At 41.5% G+C, this 16,144-nt stretch overlaps 1 protein-coding gene across 3 annotated transcripts in view; it reads left to right on the forward strand.

Moving 5' to 3' along the window:
• The window catches only part of MRTFB (myocardin related transcription factor B), a 67,143-nt gene that overhangs the window by 14,467 nt on the left and 36,532 nt on the right, over positions 1-16,144 (forward strand). For 2 of the 3 annotated variants that reach the window (XM_030957798.1, XM_030957800.1), the window contains exon 3: positions 2,575-2,748. In XM_030957798.1, coding sequence (XP_030813658.1) covers positions 2,595-2,748 — 154 coding nt within the window. In that variant the 5' untranslated portion in view covers positions 2,575-2,594. Of the gene's footprint in view, positions 1-2,574; positions 2,749-13,047; positions 13,756-16,144 lie in introns of those variants that run through there. The other variant, XM_030957799.1, reaches the window with a different exon arrangement.

A 16,144-nucleotide genomic window follows, 5' to 3' on the forward strand; every position in this document is an offset into this window, starting at 1 on the left:
CCTAGTGTATCTGTGCCAGATGTTCATGATGTAGGTCACTGGTTTTTTTCCCCACAAAAAACCCTGGAAATGTTGGGTGGGGATGTGTGTTTTCCTTTTTGGGGAAGGTTAAGAGAATTTGTTGTTCTTAGCTCAGAAATATTTCTGTAGTCTAATATAGCAGCAGTTCATAAGTAATAACAAAAAGAAATGAGAGCAAAATGTGATTTGAGATGCGAGTAAAGAATTTGAGGAATTTAGACTTTCTGGGAATTCTGGAGTGTCTTTTGTTCAAAGATTATGTAGCAACATAGCAATAGGGTTGTTCTAGAGTTAAAGGATCATTTGAGAACATACCTGGGTTTTTAGCAGCCTATCTAAAAGATTTAGGAAAAGGGAAGTGCAGTATCTGGGATTTTATTGTGAATTGGAAAGTCTAAAATTAGGGTTAGAGTTCTGCACTGGAGAACTTTGGATTTAGAGGTTTTCTAGTGATGATGTTCATGTAGTGTATGAAACACAGTGAAAATAATGCCCTGAGAGTCATAATCAGCCGGAGAAGAAATTCTGTGTGAAGCAGGTGGGCAGAGCATTCATGCTGAGGTTACCCAGAGATGGTGAAATCACCTGCTTTGGAGATTTTCAGAAGCTGACAAGGCAAGTTCCTGAGAGCTGGTAATCCCATGAGATGGGGGGATGGACTAGATGACCTCCAGAAGGTCCCTTCCAACCTGATCTATTAATGTTCAAACCACAGATCAGGCACAAGTCAAACTTGTTTTGAGTTGTGCTGCTGTGCTGCAATCAACATCATTTAATTACATGCTGTGTTCTCAGTTGGATCTGGACAATAAACCCACATTTCTGTACATGCCTGAAATAAAAATGAAGGGATGGACATGTTACCAATTCCGCAGGGCGTTGTAGATGTGGTGAAAGTCAAGCTAGTTTCATTCAAAGCATGATGTTTACTTACCTGTCATGGGTAAAAAAATTAGTCAAAGCTAATCTGCAGCATAACAAATGCTGAGCCTTAGTACAAGAAGGTGTTTCTATTAATTTCAACTGGTTTAAAAGCATGAATACAGCTCACGTGGCTTCATCTCTTTGAAAAGTGACTCCAAGGCAACTCATAACTAGTAAATTGTGGATAAAATGCTGTGAATATGAACAGAGAAGCAGCTAAATTTTCAGTTAAATTCTGCTCTGAAGAGACCTGCTTGGTTAATAATGTACTTAATTTGTATGAGTGAGTGGGAGTTTGAGGAGAGTGTAATGTCAGGAAATCGAGTGAGAGCTGAGTAAATTATGCTTCTAGAAGCCAAGAACAAAGAAGAAAAATCTTGCATAACAGTAAGTTAATGTGTCTTCATTTAATGTGAAAGCTCCAGTTGGTAACTAGGGAAAATAATGAAAAATATGCACTTAACCATGATAATTGTTCTGTTTAGGTGTATATCAAGCAGTACTTGCTTATATTTCTTATTTTTCAATTCACACTTTCAGAACATGATTCTCTACTCTTTTGTAGTGTAGGCCATTCTTTGGTTTGTCATCTTGGTTTTTTAAATATCATGTGAACACTTGAAATATTTTGGTATTGATCATTGAAACATATATTGCATTTTCAAAATTCTGAATACACACCCCAACATGTGGTGTTTATATTCAGAATATTTGAAGTTTAAGGCTGAGTATGGCAAGCAGTTGTGTTTCTTAAGAAAAATAATTTAAAATTAACAAAAAATCTCACAATAATAAGACATTTCTTCATTTTTGTGGATCTTCCTGAGTTGTTAATATTTCATATCATTCAAGTTTCCAAGAATCCAGGGGTAGGACTTCATTGACATCCATATTGATTTATTGAAATTTTAATGACTTGATAGTTCTGTGAGGTATAAAAAGCCTGTACCAGTAATTCATACTTCTGTCTCTCCTTACTGTAGATGAAGTACTACACTAATGATAGAAAGGAAGGCTGTAGTAAATTGGGACTTTTCTTCTACTATTCAATAAGTAGCTAGTGTGCAGTAAAATTAATTTTAAAATATTCATGGCCAAAAGTCTTCCTTACTGGGGAGAATGAGGATTAACTAGTTCTGGTGTACTCCTTTGGTGGTGTGAAGTCCTCTATAAATACTGACGTTGATTTGGGATCTGAAGGAGAGTTGTGCAGAGCTTGAAAATATTAAAAGCCATTTGTATGTTAGCATAATATATTAATTCAGCATTCTCTGATAGAAGCTATTGGGAAAAAGGGATGTTGTGCTGATACGCGGTGAGGGGACAGGATGGGGCACAGGAACTCCTGGACATCCAGGGTGAGGGTGAACACTGGGTGATGTTTCTGTCAGTGTGAGCAGAGGAACTGTCCTGCTTTCCGGTAAATTGCCTCTGAATCCATTCCCTGACTGTATTTTTGCCAGCCCCGTAATATTCGTGGGAGATCAATAGGTAATGTGCATAGTTCTGAAGCTGAATTGTGGTGCGAAGGAACTGCCCAAAGCCCAGAGGTGTGAAGGCAGAGCAGTGTGTGAAGCGTTATCGGTGCTGCCGGAGCACAGAGTGACCAGAGCCGCGTTGTTTCCGCAGAGCGCCGAGGCGAGCCCACGATGGAGCCCGCGGGGCCGGCGGACGCCGAGGACGAGCCCGGGCCCCCGGCGCGGCTGGCGCCCAGCCCGCACAGCGAGGCCGTGGCGCACGAGCTGCGGGGGCTGTCGCTGCAGCCCAGCCCCTGCCTGCCGCCCCTCACCGAGCGCAAGAATGGTGAGTGAGGGGTGACCCAGCGTCGGGGGCGCGGAGCCGGGGGGGACCGGGCGGTGACCGCGAGGGACCCTCCTCGCCCGCTCTTACCGCGCCCAGGTGCTGCGGGATGCTGCGGGCCCGGGAGCTTCACCCGCCAGGGCAGCTCTTGGAGCAGCAGCAGGCACTCTGGAACCTGGAATGGAGTTCAGGAGATTTTTAAGTTTTAGTTTAATAACTAAGTTTTAGTTTTAAAACTGCATTTGGTGTATACTACAAGTATTGCTGAAATATTTTTTAGAGTTGTATTATCATCAGATAAAAAGGGATAATTTTCAATAATGGTTTTTTTTCTGCATAAATAATACATAATTTATGTTTTGCATTCTATCCTACAAATTTTAATTCAATATTAGAATACTTCTGGAAAAGGTGTTTTTTCTTAGTTTCCTGTAACACTGAAATGGATGAGGTAGGTATCTGTGTCCTGTCAAACCTCCAGAGCAGCCAAACTATTGCTCATCTATAAGTTCAGATTTAGTAATTTTAGTTAATTTGGATAGAAACAATTTTTTGTAGAAATTATGAAAGTCAGAAGCAAATTTGAACTTTGAACTTGATGGATTCACATTTAAAGTAGTTTTAATAATTTAGTATTTTTACTTTTTACCAAAAAATTGATATTTGCAAGAGTATTTTAGCATGTCACTACTTTATAAAGTCTATAAGCGTAAGAGATTGCAGTTCATAGAAACACAGTGGCACTTGAAAAAGTTCTGAAATGTTTAAGGGTATTTTTTGGTAGGGTATTTTCATGCAGGAAGCATTATGCTTACTGTGAGCTCTGGTAGTGATCCTTTAAACCTTTTGTTTACTTGAATGAGTCTTTTGGCAGTAGTCCAGTAGGAGGCTGAACTGTTCTAGTGTTGTTCTGCAGTGTTGTTAAGCTGACTTGCACAAGTTAGTACAGAAACTGTGTTTCCAGCTTTTCCAATGTCACTGCAAGGGTAGGAGGCTTCTGCTGTGGTTTGGTTTTGTTTACCATGGAGGTAATCACAGCATGCCTGAGTGAGCCAGCAGTCACTGGAGCTGTTACTCCCTTCTCCTTTTTCACATTTTCCTCCCATCCCCTGCCCTCTTCCCCAGAGATCCAGTCACAGAACAAAGCAGGAGTAAGAGTTCGGGTGGGCAGAGCTCGGTGGGTTTGCTGCAAATTCTCATAGTTAGCTTAAGCTCCAGGGGAATTATTGTCCCTTGAGTTTACAAAGGAACATTTATATGCTGTGCCAACTCTGTCAAAGAGGTTTTAACTTCCAGCAGAGGATCAATAACAAAACAGTTGGAGTGCATTAGCAGCTTAAGATTTTCTAGTCACTTATTACATGCAGGTATTTACTCCCTGAACAAAGACAAACGGATCATTTTGGGAGGTGGATGTTATATGTCAGTTTCCTGGACTGTCATAATTTTAAGGTTCTCCTATTTCATTTGAGCTGTGTTCAAGTTCATGGCTGTGGGCAATACTAATGAAACTAATTTCAGGTTCTCATTAGTCTGCATCTTTCTGGATAATTAGGCAGTACATTCAGTGCATTGATCATGTAACCATGTGCCCTGTGTATTACAGTGGTTTTCCATGCCTGTTCTCTGGAGGCAACTCTTGCTCCACTTGCTAAAAAGCAGCAAAAGTTCCTATTTCATTGGTTCTGCTCTTCACACTTGTCACCTCCTGAGTGATGACAGAGATGTGTCTGTGATCCTGGCAGTCTCATGACAGCCAGGGGTGTACAGTCCCTCTCATGAGCAGTGGGCCTGGAGTCTGGGAAAAGGCTCTGTGTGTGCATCCCTGCCTGAAGGAGGCCAGGTTGGGTCCAGGATGTGCTTTTCAGGCACGATGCTGTGTCCTTAGGAAGGACAGCTTGGAGGAAAAGTGACATGGCTGAGGCTCTTTGGGAGCAGGAGGAGGAAGACTGATGCCTGGGTGTTGAGTTGGGCTGTGCTGGAGGAAGCTGACAAGAGGAGCAGCAGCGTGGCACGGCCCAAGTACCAGTCAGAACAATGTGCTGCCCACACTGTACCACAGTTTCATGAGCTCCTGTCTGAGAGCCAGGAGGTGGCAAGGGAGGGAAGGATAGGCTGTCTGCTGCTGACAGCAGGAGGGTGGATGGGAATGATGCTGCCTGCAGCTTTCCAACCTGCTGTTTCAGAGCCAAATGATGGGAAGGGATTGCACATGTAGATACCATCAAAAAAAGTAAGCGGTGCATGACCAGAGCTTTTTGCATGCTGAATTAATACTTTTCTGGAGCTGGTGAGCATGCCACTTTGGCTGGAAGAGGGAGCTGTGAAGGGCTGGGTGTGAGGAGCCATGCAATCATTATTTCCAGGTACACGTAAAATAGAAAGCTCCTTGTGTATTACAGCAGCCTCTCTTGGCTCTGCAGTGGCTTCCTTAACTATCTCATTGTGCCAGACTCTTCTTGTGACAGTGGCTTCTAGTTTCTGAAAAAGAGACACGTTTCTGAAAAAGAGACATGTAAGTTGCTCTTGTGCAGTTGTCATCCACGGGTGGGAGCCTGGTTATATTTTTGTAAAATGAGTGGATAAGTGGCTGGCACCTGTCCAGGCCATTGAGGGCCCTTTGGCTCTGCATTTTGGCCATAAATCCTGTCAGAAGGAGAGTGTGCCCATTCCCTGCCCTTTGTGTGGTGTGGAGAAGCAGTTCTGTTCCAGGCAATGGGATCTGTGAGGTGTCTGCTCCTCCAAACTCACAGCCAGCACAGGAATGGGAATCCTTCTGCTTCCCTTTGGGGTTGTGTAACTGTTCTCCAGCAGAATTGGGCTAATTGAGAGAAGAACCAAGAGTCTTGGATATTTTGTAGGAAAAAAGCCTTGGGACAGTGATCATCTTAAAGTAAAAGCAAGACTGGTAAAATCTCAAGTAGGAGAAAGCAGTGCCCCTGGCTGTGTAAGGACAGGGACACTCAGGAACAGAGACCCTGAGGCACCAAAGGTCAGGTGAGAATTGCAGCTTCCTGTGGGGCTGCAGAGCTTGTGGGGTACTGTGGGGAATTCAGGGGAAGGTGGAACACACACACACACACACAAAACCCAACACAAACCCAAACATAAACAAATACTCCAAATGGTGTATGTTGAGTCCTCCTAAGGGACCAGTCAAGTCAGCTGGGAGACACAGTTCTTAAAATAACTGAATGAAATCCACATCCCACTTAACCTAATGGTATTACTTAAATGAATTTGATGATCCAAGGGATTTTTGCTGGCATCTAAGAGTTGTGGTGTATTAGTTTGCCTGTTATCTCTTATCTTCCACTCCCTCATTATGGAGCACTGGTAACGTGCATTCTTGGCATAGTTTTATGGCTTCTGCACAAATTCTCAATCCTCTGTGCAGTTAATAGATTTGAACTGCAATTTTGATATTAGGGAATCAGGTGAGATTTGGGACATTCTTCTTGCATCTGTGTATGACAGGTTTTTCTCCATTCCTCAAAGATCAGTGATTAGGTGTTTTTTCCCCTTGTAATGATATATAGGTAGGTCACTGTGCTTAGAATTTTTCTTGAGAGAGCTGGGAGAGACACAGTGTAAAAAAGATGGCTAGTGGAAAGACTAGAGAATAACAAATGGAAAACTTAGTTCTGATTAAAGTAATAGCTTGGCAGGGAATATAATTGAAAAATCATCTTAAATTCAGCAGTTTCTTAATCACTAAGCTGAAAGCAGTGTGATCTGGAAAACAGCATGCAGATATTCTGATTAACAGCACCACCACCAACAATAACATCAACAAACCAAACATAAAAATCCCCCACAAACCAGACCTCAAAGGAAGTGTATCCTGAAAGGCCAGTCTAGATAAAGAAGTGCACACTTTCTGTAAGCTTACAGTAGAAATGTGTGTGTGCATTTATAGTGTAGTCATAAATAATGTGTGTGTGTACAGTGGTGGTCCAGAGAGGCTGTGCAATCTCCACCCATGGAAATACTAAAAATCAGACTGGGCAGTGTCCTGGACAAGCCTGTTCCAGCTGACCCTGCTCCAGCAGGACTTGGGCCAGGGGATCTCAAGAGGCTGCTGCCAGCCTCAGTGATTCTGGGGTTTCTCTTTCCATGAAGGTTTTAACAGCCCATGGAACATCCAATGCAAATATTCTATGAAATAATCTTTGCTAAGAACACGCAGCATATTGTAATTAATATATATTTGTCTTCATGCTTTGGTTTTTTTGGTAGTACTCTGTTTTTTGAGGGAGTTTGTTTTTGGGGTTTTGTTTGGTTTTTTTAACATATCAGTAGAGAAAGCAGAAGTCCCTTGGTGTCCCTGTAAATATTTGAATGTCATCCTATCTGTTCCGAGAGGAGAGCGCAAACCAAGTAGGTACTGATTTCCCAGTAAGTCTGTCTTTGTCACTGGTACTGCCAGTTCCCACAATCCTAGCATTCCCAGGCCATCAGTCAGTGTCTACAAGGAACAATTTTCAAATATTAAAGCATGTGAAAAGAAACACAAGCCAAAACTCAGAGATCTCTAGGGACTGTGACCTCTTAAATGGAATATATTCTGACATTTTCACAGGCTACATGAAAGAATTCCAGCAGGGTCATTCCATTTGGTAAACTTCTAAACAAACATTCCATCATTTTAGTTTGATTTATAGATATTATTTTTTTTTAATTATCTGCTTATTGTGAAGAGATTAACACAGGAGACATGACCTGTGACTGACTCAATTCAAGGCATCTGGTATATGTGAAATCCTGTTTGGGGGCCTGGCATTTGAGTAATTACAGGAGATACAGAAAGCATGTTTTCCTTTAAAGAGATCACTTGATCAAACTGTCTTATTCTGAGCTTTTTCTTGAAATTCCTTGTGCACAACTAAATGCATAGCTACAAAAGAATGTTGAGTTAATTTTAAATTCCATTGTATAATTGTTTTAATTTGTTAGAACTAAGTCCTAACTGCAAATGTTGTTGAAGTGTCAGTTTGTGACACAGCCACTACAAGAAGGTAACAGGGAGCAAACAGAACTGGTAATTGGTGTGCAGCACTTACTATGGGCAACTTCTGCAAATCAGAGGTAGCACACTAAATGACTAAATATTGTCCTCTACAGGATATATATATGCAGTTAAATGTAGATCTGTATAGTTAAACATATACAAAAATGCACATTTTTATGTACTCTATATAGGCATTTTAAAAATGTTTATTAATTTAGATGTGTATAGGGGTAAGACCAAATGGAAGGTGGTTTTCATTTAAGCAGTGAACACTGCCAACATATGTCCTCCCTTAAAAGGAATTTGTGTGGGTTTTAGTGGGAGTAGAAGAACATGCAGACTTATAAATTTGACATCACTCTAAGTGTTTGGTATTTTTCTGGGAAGGGTGACTGAGGTAGATGGTGACCATTATTTGTGTTGTTTGGGTCTTTGTTGCCACAGTGGTGGAGAATATAGGCAGAACAGAGCTCCCCCAAAGCAATTCCCCTTAATTAATAATTTGAAGTAATGTTCTTAATGTTTATAGAAGTAATAGAATAAGTTATAATAGGGGTTATGTAAACTGATGCTTTAGTCTGTGTAGTCAGAGCACTATTTTCCTATGCGAAGAAATCATTACACCATGATTGAGAGCTAGATTATCCTAACACAATATAAAGCACCAAGATATTCATCAAGGTGTATGTAAAGCCAAGGTGAAATGGATATTTGTGTAATTAGGCTTCTTTCCCATTAGAAAATGTTATTATGGTAGTGAAAGAGTTTAAACACCCAAGGGCATTTGGTTTGGTTTTGTTTTTCTTTTTGATGGGATTGCAAAGGAATGAGTTCCATATGATGTGAAGAGTTGGAATGTACTGTTAAAGCAATTGTTGCTTAGTTACTTGGCGTTTAAGGAGGCTGTGAAGCAGCTCCCAGTCAGTGATGTCACTCAGCACATCACTGATGCTTCACCCAGATAAGGATTTGTTGTGAGGGGCAGACAGGCAGGCACTGGGAAGGTACCTGGGGCTGCATTGCTTCCTCCTGTACTTTGGAATTTTAATTTATAACTACTAGACACTTCCACCTTTTAAATAACACTTCTGCTGTAGGCTGAAGGTTGGGAGAACACTTGGAGTCTGTGCTACAGAAGAATGGAAGGAACAAGTGCTGATGACCTTAGATGTAAAGCAAATGTTTGTGAAAAACTTGTGCAATGCATTGCTCTTAAATGAGATTCTGGCTTATGAAACTGACAGAAATGTTCCATTCTGAGGCCTTTTTTCTTCATTTCACCCACTCTTACACAGTATATTCAACTGTAATTGAAATTCAAATGAGAGGTACTTCTGCCCTCTGAAAATAATGCAAATTCTAACATTTCATTTTCACTGAAACCAAGAGCTTGTTGTGTGTCTTTTACTTCAGCTTCTGGTTTGGATACACTGATGCAGTTTGTAACAAAGTTCAAACCTGTAACTGAAAAATACAACATGCAGGAGTCAAGATTTTCTTTCAGCTGAAAGAGATCCTTTGGTTTTGTTATTTGATAGAAACCAGTCTCTCAGCCACAAGTTTTGTTTCTAGGTCATTATAGGTTTCTCTGTGATTCTCAGTTTCATTTTGCTATTTGTAATGTTAAAAACAGCTCATTTGAAACAGGTACATGCTCAAATTGCAGAGGTTTTATGTCCAATGTTTAGTTTGGAAATGAGTAGTTCTCTCTATTACAAACATTCTCCATTTAAATAGTCAGCAGCAGAAAGAGAAAAAGAAAAATTTGCAATTTGAAAAAGTTTTCTGCCTGTTTTTAACAATGCCATCAATTTCAAATGACAATCCAAATTCCAGCTCACTTTTAGACACTGAACACAAAATGATTTCAAACTCTGAGTGGAGTTGTAAGATCTCAAGCTTTTTCTGTCCCTGATTTATATTGTATAATTCATGGGTTGTTCTATCAACTGTGTTACTGCTAAAATTAAGAGTAGTCAAAGAACAAATAAGTTGCTATTGTTTCACTCATACTTACACTAGAGGATTTTTTGTGGTAGGCCAGAATGGGTGATTTGAATGGGAAGGTGTTAAGTTCCCACCTGTAAAGTCACAATTTCTTTTCAGAGAAATGTGGAATTAGGGTCCTTTAAAACCAACAACAAAAGTAACTGAAATACAAAGCAGTTTTATCTGCCAAAACAATCAAGGCAGATACTGCCCAGACATAGGCAGTGTGTTCAGTCTATCAGTGTGGTGATAGTGGTTCATGACAGAAATTCTGCTACTTCATAAGAGCTTAAAAAATTACCATCAGATTTGAAAGTGCATGAATAACTCTGAGGAGTCATTGTGGTGCTTTAGCAGTCACAGGTAAGAACACAAGTGAGCCATTCTAGAGGAGTTCCAAATTCATTTCATTTGGCAGGGAAGGAGCCCTTACCTGGCAGGTGGGTGAGCACTGGGGGTAGCAGGCAGCACTGCCTGGGTTCACATGGGACCTGCTCAGGACACCTTTGAACACCTGGGTACTGGTAGGGAGCAGGTGAATTTGGTACTGGAACGTGCTAACAGTGTTTCTGTTTCTTCTGGTACAGCTCTTAGGGATGCTGACAAAGTCCATCATAGGAACATGCACTTTTCCCAGGTTGCAGTGCTGTGGAGCTGGGAAATGTGAGATGCCTCCAGGTGCCTGTGAAGCTGTCCCAGAGTTTTAGACTTTTCCAACAGACATGTTGAGGGGATGATTAGTTTTTCTTTGAAGCCTTATCACTAAAAATATAAGAACTATAATGTTGCACACTCAAATAGCCAGTAAAACCAAGTTATCAATTGAGCTTGGGTTAAGGTATATTTAAGACTTCTGGAAAAACAAAAGGTTATTGGAATAGGAATATTTTTTCATTGTGTGAGAGATAAATGTTATTCTTCATGCAGGGATTTAAGAGAAACTTATCCCTGAGCAGAATATCCAGATATTCTCCATATTCACAGTATAACTGAATCTGGAGCAGAACTATTTCCTTCTTCAAATGCATCTTTTCTTTGTCTTCATTTGTTATGTCTGCCCTCACCCAACTATTCCATATTGTATAGCATTTATTGGCAACAGCAGTATTTGGTTACATGAAAAATACACAGCATCATTTTGACCTTTCAGCTCTCCTAGTCTGTACAAGAATTTCCTCATTCTTATTTTTCATAAATTCTGTAATTCCTGCTTTTCATACTAAAGATTTTGCATTTTACTGTTGAGATTTTGATCAGACTTCTTAAAGGTCTTCTAAAATTTTCATCTCTGTGTTAAAGTTTCTATTGAACTAAGAGGTAAAATTGAAGTAAAATATGACATATAACTTCAAGTAGCTGAAGCATAAGCACATTGATCTGCTGTGGGGTGGCTACTCTTGGAAAGGGGGAGGAGTGGATAGCACCAACTCCTGCCTAAGATCAACTTTCTGAACAAGAGAAATGCTCCTGAAGGCTTGAGCTGCTCCCAGCTGCTGTAACTGTGATCAGCTTTCACCTGAGCACTGGGCACTCTCAATTTATATAAAGCACTATAAAGGGATAGGAATGGATAGAACTTCCTTCAGAAATATGGTGTCTGAAGAATGTCTTTCTCTGGCACCTTTAATTACACACTTCCTCATTAGGGCATGGAATTTTTAAAATTTCAAAATACTGTTTTCTGAATCAATGGGAAATCAGAGTGTGTGAAGTGCACTGTACCCTTTTCATAAACAATTTGTGCTGTTATATATTGTAACACTGTTAGAATATAATTTATCAATCCAAACAACTTAACTTCTCTCTTGAAGAAAAATGTGGAGTTATAATTTGTTATGTCAGTAAGTGTGTAATATTCTGTTTATTGACTGTGTCAGAGTTTAATGTGTGTTTAAGTTTAAGCAGTATGTGTTTGTATTCTGCTTGTCTGTTTTTATTTTCTGAATGTGTGGAGTTTCTCAACAGTAGTTTTGTTTCTTATGCACAGTAAGTGTTCGGCTGCAGGCAGTGAGGAAGTTAATTTGATTTATGAAGGAGCTTTTCCACAGTATTTTTCCTTGTGTTCAGTAAAAATCACTGCAAAAGCAAATGTATTGGAATAGTCTGTAACTTGCATTTAAGCAGAACATAATTTAAGCTGATAATTTCTATACAAATTATATGCAGACAACTGATTTTTAGGCCGGGAGAGTGGCCTCAAATCATTCATGCTGCAAAGAGTTTTTTGCCTGTATTGTCAGCTCCTTACATGTCAAGAGGTTGCTAAAGCCTGGTGAGCTCACTCCTCCTTGGAGTGTGCAGTTCTGAGCAGATCTAGGTCTCCTTCTCCCAGCAGCAGGCAAACAGGGAGAGGCTTCCAATTCCTGCTGGGCCAGGCAGCTTCACAGCCCGTGGTGTCACTTGCCCTGGCAGTGCACTGTCAAGGTGAACAGCAGTGCTCAGTCACTGGCTTGTAGAAAGATCCAAAGAGGAAAAGATGAGGTTTTTTCCTAGCTTCCACTTTTAAAAATTCTGTATCTCAATGTATATAGGTATTTCCAAATCTGATTCTATGGAAGTGAAACATTTTATCTGAATGGAGATATCCTTTATAATTTCAGGTTGAAGGATTTAACATACCAAGTAGAGGTGTGGAAAATGTGTGCAATGATAGCATTTTTAGGCCAAAGGGAAGGGAAAGTACACCTGCCAGAGTTCCTAGTTGACATGTAGAGACTATTTAACATTATGTATAGTTTCTTTTCTCTAAGTACAGGAAATTAAATGCAGACTTGTCTGCTGTTCCCTTATGGCCAATGCCAGGTAATTAGAGGGGATCCATTTCCCTGAAATCTTCCAGGTTGACACTGAAGTTGATGACTCATGTAAGATAAATGGGATATGCTGCAGAGAATGGCAGATCAGAAGCTGTGGGAGGAAATACTCCTGAAACTGTTGGGAATAATGAGATGTGTAACTAATGCAAAAAGGAAAATAATCAAATACTCGGGGCTTAGATTTTTACAACAAGGAACAGAGGCTCTCATGCTGCAGGGAAAGGCATGGAAATAATCACTGGTTTTCCCAGTTACCTCTGCTAGGTACATGTCTCTGGAACCAGTCCTGGGGTTGATGGGTGTGAAGGTTCCTTAACATAACTATAACTTTTTCAAATGGCGCTGTGCAGCTTTGTTTACGGGTGAAACTTAATGAGTAATGAATGTGCCGGTCAGGCAAAGATGAAATATTTCTGCTGCCTGCAGCAGTGTTCCGAGGAGTGGGGGCAGGGAAAAGGAAGGGGGGAAAGGGAGAGAGACCTCAGCAGTAGTTTGTCTTAGGTATCAGCGAATGCTCTCCAGCAACTGCTGGATTTATTTTTAACCGCTTGACTCATTCTTTGTCAGATGATTGACCACCGAGCTGCACATTGAACACCAATGTGCAGAGGAAGCGAGCGTAACTCCAGGCACAGGAGGAGTGTCTGCCTGGGAGGAGAGGCGGGCTTTGGGACTTGGGCTTCACATGCTCGGTGCCCGCGCTGAGAGCGGGCTGCGGGCTCGGAGCGGCCACAGCCAACCGAGCCGGGCTGAGCCGAGCCGGGCCGGGCTGAGCCGGGGTGGACTGAGCCGAGGCGGACCGGGCTGAGCTGGGCTGAGCCGAGCCGGACCGGGCTGACCCGAGCCGGGCCGGACTGAGCTGAGCTGAGCTGAGCCGAGCCGAGCCGAGCCGAGCCGAGCCGAGCCGAGCCGAGCCGAGCCGGAGCAGCGCCATGGGCGGCGCGGCGGTGCCCGGGCTGCTGCTGCTGCCGTAGGAGCCCGCGGCGGGCCCCGTGCGGAGCGCGCTGCACCGCTGCCCACCGCGGCCTGCGTTTTTTCGGTGCTGGATGTTGCCATTCTAAAGGATTCCCACCATGATCGATAGCTCCAAGAAACAGCAGCAGGGCTTTTCCGAGATCTTACCTGCAGGAGATCTTAAGCCACTGAAGGAGAAGGAATGCCTTGAAGTGAACAGCCAGAAAAGTCTCAAGGAAGGTCAGTCACTTGCTGCTTGGGGGACAGAGAATGCAGAAGTCCTGGGCACATTCGGTTCATCAGCATGCCTGATGTAATGCTGTAGGTCAGAAAGAGTTTTTGTGCATTAAATGAGGTATTGTTTTCCCTCTGAAAAAAAAACCCTCTAAAAGCTGAATTTATATTTTACCTGAGACTAGTAAAATAATGGTGATGATAGCTTGATAGGAATTGCAGTATGAAGAAAAATGAGCAATCAAGTAGTCTTTTCAGGGTATCATTTAGTGCTGAATTAATGAAGGACTCTGAAATTGTCCTGTAAATATTGCACAAAGTGCTTCAAAATGTCTCTATTGAAATAAATCTAATGAAATAAACATCATTAAATATTACATGTCAAAATAAAACCCCACACACCTTTAGTATTAGACATATTGTTACCTCATTTTCAACAGTGCTTTTCTCAGCTCTTTTCTTTCTTTGGAATTCTGTTCTCCCCTCATACTTCAAATTAGATTTGATTCTGGTTTTGAGAAGTGTGCTTTTCAAACCACATTATGTCTTTTTAAATTATTGGATTTCAACTGGGCATTAAATTGATAAAATGCACGGACATTAGTTTCTAAAATAGCAGTAGTCTGAGAATATTTGGAACATCATTCAAAGCTGACAAATAAAACTATACGAGATTCATCTAAAGTAATCTCTGTTAGGCTGAGGCAATAATGCTGCTGAGACAGGGAAATTGTCTTACTCCTGCGGGCAGGATTCCTCCCGCTGGCCGGGGTGAGGGAGGAGAAGGCAGAGACCTCCGGAGAGCGGCTGCCAGCCCTGCCCCGAGCCGTCTGACACGGTGGGAGTAACACACCAGGCTCTGGCAGCTCTGGGCTCAGCTCCAGCTGCTTAATCAATAGGACACAAACTCTATTTGTAGCAGACAAAACTCCTGCCTTCCTTTTACAGCACTCTGCTTTGGCTTTTCCTCCAGGTATCTCTGGATTGTCTGGTGATTCAGAGACTTCTCCCTTGGTGTGGTGGCAAGAGTTCTAGATGAGATCCTGCCTTTCTCAGAATTTAAATGCTGGGTTTGTTTGGGGCTTTTGTTAATTTCTTTTTTAAATCTGGACCTTAATAGTGTTTAAATTGGCAAAAAGATAGCCCATATTCAGTATTCAATTCAGTACCTGACAGGTTAGTTTAAAACCTCCATTACTTAGCTTTAAGTTTGAGCTAGAGAAAGCCCTGATCTTTGTGCAGTGCACTGATACCGAAGGTGTGTTGGTGATCAGGAAGGTACTGAGAGGTTGGGAAGGTCCTGAGAGAGGCTGAGCGTTGCTGCCTGTGGCAGTGGCTGAGAGCAGAACAGTTCTGCCTCCCTTGTGGCAGGGAAGTCCTGCCTGGGAGACAGTGATGAAAGAAAGGGCCAGCAGTGCCTCTGGTTCGGGGTAGTTTTGTCTCCCAACTCAGTTAAAGCCCTGCTGCTGCTGCTGAGGCTCTGGGGACAGCAGCGAGAGAAGGGAGCCAGGAGGGTCCAGAGGGGTGGGCAGTGATGTAGGAAAGAAACAAAACCTATCTGGGGTAAGCTACCAAGAAATCAAGGGCAGAAAAACATGGCAAAGCCAGCAGGGTGGGTAGTGTAGGTGGGCTGATGAGTAACCACAGTAATGATTATCTTCAGGCCTCTTCAAGCATGTCAGTTATGGAGAAAGTGGATGAAAGAATGTACATTACAGTAATGATGGTCTGTCAGAGTAGCTAAAAACCTGCAATTATGGGATACTCTGCCAGTCTAAATTCATTAATATTTTAGAGCTTAAATTATTCACTGCAGACAAGAAGATATGTTTTCCATAATCACTATCTTTGCTTCCTTTTCTGTGTTTTAGTACCTGTTCTCCATTTTCACTTTGCCCAGTGAATATATCTTATTCTTTTATCTCTCCCAAGTTTGGCAATGTAATTATTAAAATAATGAACCTCTTCTTGAGAGTTTGATTGACTACAGGATCTCCTCTTCCAGCCTTTTCTCCTTCTAAAGCTTAGAAAAACAATAATTTTGTTTCTTGTGGTATATAGAATGAATTATTAAAAACACTTCAAATCTTCTTGATTTACATCTAGGAGGACTAAAACAGAGCTTCATGTTTCCGGTTTATTATGTTATGAAATATGTACTTCAGACATTTTATAGATTTTTAAAAATTCAGTTGCAGTTGTTAGTTTAATCCTATTTAAATAATACTACAGGTAACAGATTTTACTTTTTTAAAAACATAAATTGTAGGCCAACTTATTTTACAGAACAGTATCTTCTAAATTAGCTTGTGCCATTCTGTCTCTCTTTTTTTTGCCCTCCTCTTTTCTCCTCCTTTCTTCCTCGTTAAAGTGATGTGCCTGTTTTGCCACGTGA

Source organism: Camarhynchus parvulus, chromosome 14 (assembly GCF_901933205.1).
Source record: "Camarhynchus parvulus chromosome 14, STF_HiC, whole genome shotgun sequence".
NCBI classification, from domain to species: Eukaryota; Metazoa; Chordata; class Aves; order Passeriformes; family Thraupidae; genus Camarhynchus; species Camarhynchus parvulus.